This window comes from Cibotium barometz, chromosome 21, assembly GCF_041138505.1.
Source record: "Cibotium barometz isolate CiBa-2024 chromosome 21, ASM4113850v1, whole genome shotgun sequence".
Taxonomy (NCBI): domain Eukaryota; kingdom Viridiplantae; phylum Streptophyta; class Polypodiopsida; order Cyatheales; family Cibotiaceae; genus Cibotium; species Cibotium barometz.
In genome coordinates this window covers 49,430,679-49,442,361 of record NC_141066.1, presented here as the reverse complement: position 1 = coordinate 49,442,361, position 11,683 = coordinate 49,430,679, and the positions used below count along the sequence as shown (strand labels likewise).

General features: G+C 40.0%; 1 protein-coding gene across 1 annotated transcript; it reads right to left on the bottom strand.

Moving 5' to 3' along the window:
- Positions 1–2,380: 2,380 nt before the first annotated feature.
- LOC147627302 (uncharacterized) lies at positions 2,381–2,980 on the bottom strand. Its single transcript, XM_086815271.1, has one exon. It carries the CDS (start codon positions 2,978–2,980, stop codon positions 2,381–2,383), a length of 600 nt encoding a protein of 199 aa, XP_086671397.1.
- Positions 2,981–11,683: the final 8,703 nt, after the last annotated feature.

The window sequence follows — 11,683 nt, the reverse complement described above, 5'->3', positions numbered from 1 at the left end:
TTTGAAGTTAAATGCAAATGCAAGTGAAGTGTTGCAGAATCCAACAATGTACAGGAAAATTGTGGGTAGCTTGATTTATATGAGGATCACAAGAGCTGATCTCAACTACACTGTGGGCCTAGACAGTCAGTTTATGCAAGTTCCTCGGAAGCCACACTTGAATGCAATGAGACGTACATTGCACTATGTGAGCACTACAGTGGACTACGATCTCTTCTATGCTGCAAATGGAAATTTTGATGTGTATGGATACACAGATGCGGATTGGGCTGGTAGTGTTTCAGATCGACGATCTACCAGTGGATTTATATTCTCATTTGGGAGTGCTGCTATTACATGGAGCAACAAGAAGAAGCCTATAGTGGCCTTATCGAGTACAGGGGTGCTACAATGGCAGCATGTAAGGTAGCTTGGTTACACATGCTGCTTGGAGATTTGGGGTTGTAGATTGACAGGAGCATTGTTGTTAGCGTAATTGATTTCACTCTTATTAGTTATAACGATAGCTTGTGTATCTACGCATAACAATTGCAGTAAATCGATTCAATTGGATAGATCTTTCAATTAGCATAATCAAGAGCACTTAATAAACATGAGCATAAAGAGAGAATTGCATAAATGTAGACAAAAGAGATATATGGAGAGAGAGATTGAGTGAGAGAGTCGACACAGTATTGAGGGTTGGAATGGCCAACCCCCCCCATTGGGCTTTTGTATTACTTGTGCTTCTTGAAAAGCTTAATATAATAAGGTGTTAATATGCAACATGAATTACACACCATCATAAGAATAAACATAGGCACTTTTGATGCATAGCCATCGCTTCCTTGCATCCCTTGTGAACACACCATAGCAGGTTTCCTTTTTATCACCATCTTAACATCTTGTAGCCTTTTTGCATCTCTCTCATGCAAGCTACACTCTCTTTTGTGATCTACATAGAACACAAGAGTCATGTAAGAAACCTTATGCTTGCATGCTTGCCATAGCCTTATAATCTATTCGATTGATCATGCCAACAAGGTGGCCTTCTTGATCAAAACATTGACTCGAAGCAAAGTCATCTCCCCTGCTCCCTTCTTCCTCCTATGAAAGCATCAAAGATACATAGACAAATTGAACATATATTCATGCTTTTCCTCGTAGGGGCTACACTTACAGTGTTCCTTGCATGATGCACGCAAGGACAATCACTTCCGTGGAGCCTTCTCTTGCTATGCGCATAAGTTGACTATAAAGATACTATTATAGAAGCATTTAAACATCATTGAAACATACAAGAGATACCATAGGGTTGTATAGCTTGAAGCGAGCTTCACAAGGAGTCCTGGGTTGTGCAATTGTGACAACCAAAGCTCCTGTTATGGCTGTTTTCATGTAGGGCTATCCAACAGGTGCGACGGGCTCCTTCTCAAGAGAGGCATGCATTCCAATGATAGAAACTAGAGAGAGAGTGTGTGCCAAGTGTGTACTTTCCCTCTTCTTACAAGGAGTCTCCATTTTGAGAGGTTTCCAAAAGGACACATCAACCTCCCCATACCTCCTCTTGGCCCCCTTTCCCGCCTTAGCTCCCAATCCAACCTCTTCTGTGTCCCTCAAGCCATATTTACTCATTATGGACCTCCCTCAAGCCATATTTACTCATTATGGGCCTCCCGGGAACCTGTTTTACCTCTCGAAAATCTTGATGAGATCCTAGAAATTTTTCCTTGGCACTTTTGAAGTAGCATTCACCTATAGGCACTTCCTATTGCCTGAATGCACCTCCTGCTCCTTTACCCTTAGCTTTATTTATCATGAGAGAATATCCATTTTAAAGCTAGTAGTTTGTTTTATGCACTTGTAAATGTTTATATTTCTTTTTGGTATTAAACAATACCCAAATATACCTTCCTACATAACATTGCCTCTTTCATATGCTTGCCTTTGCTTTCTCTCTCTAGATGGCCACTTTTAAGAGAGAGAAAGGCCTGTGAAGCTTACCAAAATATAAATTCATATATTTTTGGTGACATTACCCCACCCTTAAATCATATTCATCCTCAACTATGCTTATATTTAAGGAAGGCCTTAACATTTTGCTCGAGATCCACATTTGAGCAGATCACACCATTCCACAATAGAGTAACTATACTTGGTACTTGGGAGACACAGCTGGCGTAAGCCTGTAACCATGGTAGCCTTTATAACACCATTCCACAATAGATTGCTAATCTATTCGGTGCTTGGAAGACTTAGCTACCGCAAGCGTATTCTTCATACATGCATGTACTTAAAAACATTTAAAAACATAAATGAAGACAAAAGAATAGAGAGAAACCTTACTTGATTACTTTTGTTTTTACATACTTGTCGTATATTATAACCCTTGTATTTGGTTTTAAGCATTTACAAGTGTCATTGAATCCTTAAGCTGCGGCTCATCAACTATCCATTTAGCATCATTAAAAGAATGATTCTTAAATTTAACTAGATACTTACGGAGCACCTTACCATTTCGTAGCAGCTTATCTTCATGCCTAAGGATACTCTCTGGTTGGAGAATTTCCTCGAGCTCATCAAATTCTAGTGGGTCTTCTATAATAGGCTCCGTAGGAGGAGTACCCTTATAGACTTTTAACAAGCTTATATGGAAGGCATTTTGAATGTGCCAGTGATCTAGCAACTTTAGCCTATAAGATGTTTCATTTATCATTTCCAGAATCTGAAATGGACCATAGTAGTGACGTGCTAACTTGGCATAGTACTTTTGATGACCCGAGTGCATTCCTTGCCAATCTTTGCCCGTGGTTTGCCATAGGCAAGCCTTGGGAAACTTGAGCAAGACCCAGTCATCTTCCTTGAAATCAAGGGATCTTCTATGCTTGTCAGCAGCACTCTTTTGCTTTTCTTGGGAAGCTTTTATAGCGTCTTTTATCTTTGCAAACGATGTTTGAAGATCACGCACATATTCATCTGCGGCAAATATGTTTTGATGCATCCTCAAGATTGGGGGAACTTTGGTCTACCTTCAAAGGAGACTTTCCTCAATCATGTGTGACCTTTATACAATCCATGCATTGTGTAACATTTTTATGGATGTCTTATGTCATCAACGACCAACAAAAATAGATTTCTATGGTTTTTAATGCTAACTTGAATTCCACAGTGGTCCACATAAAATGGACATATGATTCAAGTACTACCTTCTCACAAAGATTCTTTGTTATGTATAGTCTTGAGCTATACCATAAAAATCTTTTCTTTTGTGAGATAGAACAATGAGACTACCATTATCTAAGTCTATTATAATCATGGAAACAAGAATCCCTATCTTTAGCATACTTGCCAATCATGCTTACCAAATCATGATGATATGCTATTTAGATAACATTAACCATAGGTCGTCTAGACATTGCATTGGCGACCACATCTTGCTTGCCTAAAACATGAACATTAAGAAAGTAAAATTACAAAATAAAATTAGCTTATCTCATTTACCTGTACTTGATACGTTGATATTCTATACCCAACAAATAGTGCATCCTTGAATCTAATGCATGTATAACTACAAGCAATTCTTGTCATAGATTCCTTGAGTCCTTCCTTTCATTTGCAAACTGCAACTTGTATAGCCATTGGAATTTCTTGTTAGAAAGTAACATCCCCTTTGCTATTTGAATATGCATCATATTACACTTTAGAAGGCTTGTAGCATTAGGAAGCACTGGAAGTGATTTTTCATTAGCCTTTCTTTAATGAATTAAAGGCTACATTTTCCTTTAGCAATCCCTTGGAACTTAACCTTTTTCTTTGTTAAGTCTTGGGTGGACCTGTTATTATAGAGAACTTCTCTAAGAACGTCTATAATATAAACACATACAAATAAAACTTCTTATCTTGTAGAGATTCTTAGGTTAAGGCCCTTCTTCTATTACCTTAAACTTGGGAGGATCCTTGCAAATACCTCCATTAGAGATAATGTGGCCCTTCTTCTATTACCTTAAACTTGGGAGGATCCTTGCGAATACCTCCATTAGAGATAATGTGGCCCTTTGTAACATATCTCATTTGAGAAAGTCTTCACATTTCTTTCCATTCATGTAGATCTTCTTAGCACGCAGTTCTTCAAAAATCGCCCTTAAGTGCACTTCTTGCTCTTCAAGGAACTTAGAATAGATAATGATATCATCAATGAATACACTTGTGTAGGCATGATACTATCCTGGTCACGAACTTTACCCCATGCATACAAGAGACGTGATTCCTCTTGGTCATGCACGTGGTCTGTGAGAACCATAGTTGCTGGTGGAGCTTGGGGGTTATCCCTTTTAGTTGTCTTGTCAGGACAAGCTCTATAGGAATGACCTTTCTCCCCACACTTGAAGCACTTGTTCTCCTTTCGATAGCACTCCATCTCCTCATCAGAGAGATGGTTGCTACCCTTGTAACCTTTATCCTTCTTCTTCTCACCTTGGTTCTTATTGGAAGAAGAGGATTTGGTGCTTGTTTGATCTTTGTCTTTTTGTTGCGCTTGGTTCTCCACCCTTGTAGCATGTTTGAAAATCTTGGCCGCTACCAAGGTGTGGTGGATCATTGCAGAGACACTTTTAGGTTTTTGAGCATTAACATAGGCCTTCATGTCTTCAGGAAGTCTAGCACTAAATTGATGCGTTTGCTCAACAAATTCAATCTTTTTGAAGACCGTAGCTTTGAGATGTGCATCCCAAAACTTGTCCACATAGCGTTGGACAATCTCCCCTTGTTCTAGCTTGAGACTCCTTTAAGCCATTAGGACATCATCTTCAGCTTCGTCGATAAGAAACCGATCCATGATGGCAAGACAGCAGTCCTTCCAAGTCCTAGGAGCTATGCCTTGTGTTCTAAGGCTAGCCCACCATTGCCTTGCTGACTTGGTGAAGTACATAGCAACGTGCCTTAACTTTGAATGCTCTTGAAAGCGCTCACCTCCAAAAGTTGAGTCAAACTATTGGATGAATCCTAAGATTTGATCCGTGGCTCCATATGTCCCATCATAAGAGAGGAAGGTAACGTTTTTTCCTCCTTCCTTAAATTTTTCAAGCTTTTGGGACCTCTTCCAAGCGGGATGTACACGCCTATGACCCCTTCTTTTGGGTTTAGCTTTTGGTGTACCCGCATCCAAACTTGAGGAGTAAGATGGTGAAGAGGGAGGTGTTGGAGACCTTTTCCTCCTCCTTTGTTGTGGGTGCCTTCTATCGCTACTTCCCTCACTAGAAAAATTAGAGGAGTAGCTTGGACTTGGTGTTCTTCTCTTTGAAGCATGAACAGGAGATCATTTTGGATGTCTATGCCTTGGCAGCACATCATCGTCTGAGTGCCCAAGACTATCCATCTTCTCCTCCATGTCACGCCCTTCAAAGTCTTCATCATCATCTTTTCTTTTATGCTCCCTTTGAAGCCTTGAGTTTATCATAGAGCTAGATCTTCTTCTCCTTGTGGGAGAATACTTTTGACCTTCTCTTGAAAAATCTTTCCTTGGTGATTCCTCTCATTCTAAAGAGCAAGCTCTCTCTTCTCAAACTTGAGGGACCAAGCCACATGCTTACATCTGTGCTTGCACGGCTGCTTGTAGATTAGGATTACTATTAGCTTCTTGCAACCTGCGACGAACACAATAGCTTATAGCTCTCATGCCTTTAGATGCCTCATCTTGCTCAAAATTTATAGCATTTAGATCAAGAGTTTGCTCTTGATGACCCGCCATGCCTACCTTTTTCCTTAGGATTTCAAAAATCCTCTTTTAGGAAAAGGAATAGGAATCCTTGGTACCCACACCCGTGGTGAGAGTTCTGCAATTAAATTAAAATAGAAGAGAGGGGCTAACAGTGCGACTTCCGAGATGTCAGGCTTTCAAAGGCTTACCTCTATGCTCAATGATGCTAAAACCATAGGTACCCCCCATAGGGTGCATCATTAAAACAAGAGCTCCCTCTAATCACAAGAGCAATAGGATGAAGTTAATAGCTCCCTTTTTCTTCCTACTTTAATTTAAAAGAAGATCTACCATTCATGGAATACTTAAAGACCGCTTCTCTCTTGAGAAAGAAAGAAAAGCCTTCCAGCTCTGATACCGATGCTAGCGTAATTGATTTCACTCTTATTAGTTATAATAATAGCTTGTGTATCTACACATAACAATTGTAGTAAATCAATTCAATTGGATAGATCTTTCAATTAGCATAATCAAGAGCACTTAACAAACATGAGCATAAAGAGAGACTTGCATAAACATAGACAAAAGAGATAAATGGAGAGAGAGATTGAGTGAGAGAGTCGACACAGTATTGAGGGTTGGAATTGCCAATCCCCCCCATTGGGATTTCGTATTACTTGTGCTTCTTGAAAAGATTAATACAATAAGGTGTTAATATGAAACATGAATTACACACCATCATAAGAATAAACATAGGCACTTTTGATGCATAGCCATCGCTTCCTTGCATCCCTTGTGAACACACCATAACAGGTGTCCTTTTGATCACCATCTTAACATCTTGTAGCCTTTCTGCATCTCTCTCATGCAAGCTACACTCTCTTTTGTGATCTACATAGAACACAAGAGTCATGCAAGAAACCTTATGCTTGCATGCTTGCCATAGCCTTGCAATCTATTCGATTGATCATGCCAACAAGGTGGCCTTCTTGCCTCTTTCATATGCTTGCCTTTGATTTCTCTCTCTAGATGGCCACTTTTAAGAGAGAGAAAGGCCTGTGAAGCTTACCAAAATATAAGTTAATATATTTTTGGTGACAATTGCCATATATTGTGACAACATTAGTAGCATCCCAGTTGGCACGTAATCTAGTGTTTCATGCGAGGACAAAACACATTGAGGTCCACTACCACTTCATCAGAGAGAGGGTCTTGGCTGGTGACATTGACTTCATGTATGTGAGCATGGAGGAGCAAGTAGCAGATATTTTCACCACCTCGTGTATGTGAGCACAAAGGAGTAAGTAGCAGATATTGTCACCAAGGCCCTGGGAGCAGAGAAGCTTCGTAGATTTTGAGCGATGCTTGGCGTACAGGAGATGGCATTGAGCTTGAGGAGAAGTGTTGAGATTTCAAGCTCAACATGAGCTGGCACTCACACCTGCATCACCAACAACACCGCATTCACATCACTGACATGCGATTCGACAGCTGGACTACATCGACTGGTCTACGTATCGAGAGTGATGGCACACTTATCTTGCCAGCTCACTCATAGAGCGGTTTCACACTATGACCATTGTACATAGTACTTTTAGTTGTATTTCCCCTTATGTTTTGTAGACCTTTCTTATCTTATTAGTGAAGAAGAAGAAGAAATAGGTTTCAGCCTCCATCTTTGTGTGTACTCTACTCTAGGGTTTGTGTGTGTGCTTGAATGAGCTCTAGCTCTCTTCTCCCCTCTTTCTTTTCAAGAATATCAAGGGGATTGGGGTCGCTCTGATACCATGAAAGAAAACATGGTGATCATAGTTGTGGGTATGAAGGTAAAGCTATGGTGGCTCAAAATTGGAGAGCCTCATGGTGATGGTGAGCTAATGATAGTGTGTGGTGACCTCAATAATAGAGCAAGTGACTTGCACAATATGTGAAAATGGTACATGGACATGCTATAATATAGCTTTTTGGGTTCACATTTCATTGGACCACATTTCCACTCTTTGCTCTTATTGGACCCCAAATGGATTCCTCTTCTCCCATTGGTTATAGGCTACAACCATCAAACTTTGCTCTTGATTTGAGTGCTAGTTTATTTCTCACACTCACTGCCTATGTGCACTTTAGCACCCTACTTTCAACACTTCAACCACAAAGCAACCACTTACAAGTAAACCACCTTCATTTGATACTTTAACCATCAAGGGCAAAGCAAGATACATTCAGGCATTACTTTCTCACAAAGATCCAATGACGGTCATCCACAACAATCTATACAATGCTTGGACTACAAAGTACACAAACCATGTAAGTCATTGTCACTTCGATCATTGAGTCGAGTAGCCGGTAATAAGTTTACATGCATAGTCCGGTACTCTGATGCCAAAATGTGCTCAAGGGTCAGTCCCACAGCTTTACGTATATATTCATGCGACCTATCCATTTAGCCTAAGTCCTATTGGCTAAGTAACCACTCATATATATATTTACTACTGCAAATTCTCCATCATAGTAATACTACTAACGTATGGTTGCTCAGAGAGCTAATCCACTAATGGATCTATCATGTACACAATGGTACAAATGAGTGCCATGTCCTCTACTATAAATGCCACTTAACTTACTAGTGACTACTTTGGTGGATCTCTTAAGTACCCATAGGATTCTTGCACAACATCTTGTTCCCCATGTAAAGATTGTGTTTGCAATTAGTATCTACATCATTGGAAAATGCATTAGGCACGCTTGCTAGTTTAATCCATGCACACACAACAGATTCCAACTCCACTAGATTTCAAAGTGGCTTATGACTTTACAACCACCACCCAATTTAGGCAGGGGGGAGTCTACTGTCCTCCACATCACATACTCCATTGTTAGCATATATTGCAAGAAGGAGAGAGACATCCCAATATTTGGACAATCGGAGGTAACTCGGGTACAAAAAATCAAGTTTAGAATGCAAAAATTAGGTAAATTTTGACTAATTCAAGCAAAGAAGGTTCAAACATGAGTACAAGGTACATCAGTAAGTCAAGGGATGTAAAGCGAGTCCAAAAATCAAGTTTTTTTTCAAGTCTCCAAAAGATGACGATTTTATAAGTTGAGCCAGTAGGAGCATCCAATTGCAAAAGTTAAACTAGATCTGGAAAGAGGATAGTGTCAGCATTTAGCTGAGCCAGAAAAAAAGATGATGATTTTACATATTAGATGTTGATTTTATAAGATCTCATACATGCAAATACTACTACCTGGTGAATGCAACATGATAGGCATGTTCCAAATGATGTAGGGAATCAATAGAGCTGGTCAAAATGCTAAAAAAACCTCCAAAAAAGATGAAAATTTTACAGATGATGATTTTACAAAAAATTCTAAGAATAGTATTTACATAGAAAATTGACCTAGAGTCATTTATTATGACCATTGTGAGTGGGGGAGCTTTTGTGGTGCTTGGATCTACATTCTCGCATCCTTCTTGCCCTTTGTACATGAGATATGGGTAGGTATTCCATGATTTGAGTCTATTTCCATACTCTACACATTGCTGGCTATGCACCGAGGTTAGGGTTTTTGTGGGTACATCACTTTTTCAAGCTTCGGCTCACCAGTGCTCTCACTAGGGTCTAGCAAGCCCGTAGGTGATTGCACCTGTGCCAAGGCTAGCAAAGCTCTTGTGAAATTTTCCAAAAATCCCATACTTTGAAAAATTTCTTAAGTAGCAGTGCATAGGGTCATCTTTTTTAAGCACATTTACCTTCTTGCACCATGGCCAGTGATGAACAAGAGAAAATGCCTCTTGAAATTGAGCCATTTGAGGTCTATGGAAAAGGTTGACTCTAGAAATGCTGGATTGACAAGGGTGTCATGGAAGCAAATAATGCTTTCATGGTATGCAACTAATTCACACCACAGATGAATCATAATTTCAAGCATACCTGATGCCACAAAGCTTCTTTCAACTTCACACACTCAATGCCCATGACATGGAGCTTTCACATGCCTTAACATGGAGGGCTGCTTACAATTGCCTCCATGGGGAGCCAATCTTGAGAGAGCGTATGAGCTACAGACAAATCTTCAAGAAGATAACTCATGCATGTTGATGACATGGATGATCAATACGTACAAGTAACAATGACTCCACGAATGGTCAGAGAGGCTATGAATCTCTGAAGGAGAGATAGAATTCACAGAGGCTAATATTTCACAAGCTAAAAGAAGGGAAGTTTCAGTTATTGAGAAGTCACTAAACTGGAACCAACTTAGATATCAAGAGACTCAGATGGCACTAATGGGTATGACATCATAACCCTCTTTGTCATAAGGTGGCGAGCATTTGTGTCCTCATTAGGATCAATAATATGCTCAAAAAAGGGTTGAGGCATGTAACTCCCATCCTTTATCAGATGTTTTGTTTGATTTTTATCCTCTTCTAGTAGGTCTTAGCTTGGAATGTGTCAAATCCAAGCACCCTTACCACTAGTGCCATCCGTTCTAGTTGGTTTTGTGAAATTGTATGTAGCGGATTCAAATTCCTCCACTAGCATTCTAGTGACATCCCTAAAAGTGTGATCTTTCAGATTGAGTCAGGCTATGGCTTCATATGCATTTCACTTTGTGAAACTCGGAAAGTTTCACTTTATCAGTAGCTAATCATGCCATCTCTCTTTGCAAGATCAAAAGTAAATGATAATCTATTAAGCTATGACATAGCTAAATGGATTCCGCACAACATTTAGAGAATCCACCACATCAAGAAAATGAGGAAGCAAAGCAAGGCAAAGAGGCCTAAGGATCTCCATTTGGGAGGAGTACACATGCTTAAAAGGTTGGCATATTATGCCATCAGAGCCATTGACCAGTTGGCTAAAGCGCTTGAAGATGATGACTCCATTCCAATCACTCAGAGAGCTTACCCCACTGTAAGAGGGAACACATCCTAAAGGAAAAGCAATGGACTAGGAGAAGATAAAGTGGCAAGCATGAGATGGAAGTGATGCCCAAGAAGAAGATGAGAGGGAAACTGAATGTGGCAAGCTCCTACCCAAAGGATAAAGATCCTACTCCCCAAAGTTTTGACAATGAATATTTTGATCATGAGTACCATGATGATGATTTTCTATATGATGAAGACTTCAATATGATGACGTCGGAAGAGGCTAAGATGTATTGGAGAACAAGATCAAAGAAAATTGAAGCAAAGGAAGCAGATGAAGAGTTGAAGGAAAACAAAGGTATGATGAGTAGCAAGGGATGAAGAAGAAGAATGAAGAATCCAGCTCTCAGGCCACTTTGGGTTTTCAAAGTACACAACCTCCTCAAAGAACCAAACAAGTTGGATTAGCACTACAAGTCCCACCTCAGGAATAGTCCATGACAAAGCCCATGGAAGAAGAGTAAAAAAAGGTGCATAGAGAAGGTAAGGTACTAATGATGGAGAAGTCTAAAGAGCATCCAATGGTAGAAATCCCTAGATAGCCACCTTCTCATTTATTTATAGATCTCAATGATGAGTGGCTCAAGCATGCCATTAGAACCACTTGGAGGGAGAGAGTACAAAACAAAATCCAAGAGGATGCAAATATTTTTGAAGAAGAAATGATGAAAGCACCCAGACCAAGGGAGTCTTCCAAATCATAATGTCAAGTTGCCTCGAATCTTACAACTAAAATTTTGGAAGGTGTGATGAAGGCAAAAGAAATATTCATGCCAGCTCACATGGAAAGTGCTCTTGGAACGGCCTTTAACTCCCTGGAAAAATCTTCAATGTTGAGGGCGATGAGAAAAAGGGCCAACAAGGTAGCTGCATAGTTGGCGAAAGAGACCATTATTGATCAGCATATGGCTAAAGATAGAGCCATACTAGCCCTCAGAGAGAAGAATGAGGAGATCCAAGAACTGCAAGAAAGTGCAAGCCTACAAGAGAGAGCAATGCACATGCTATAGAAACCATTCTCAGAGTCTAGGAGCAACAAAGAGAGGCTAACGAGAGGGTTCCAAGAATTCTCT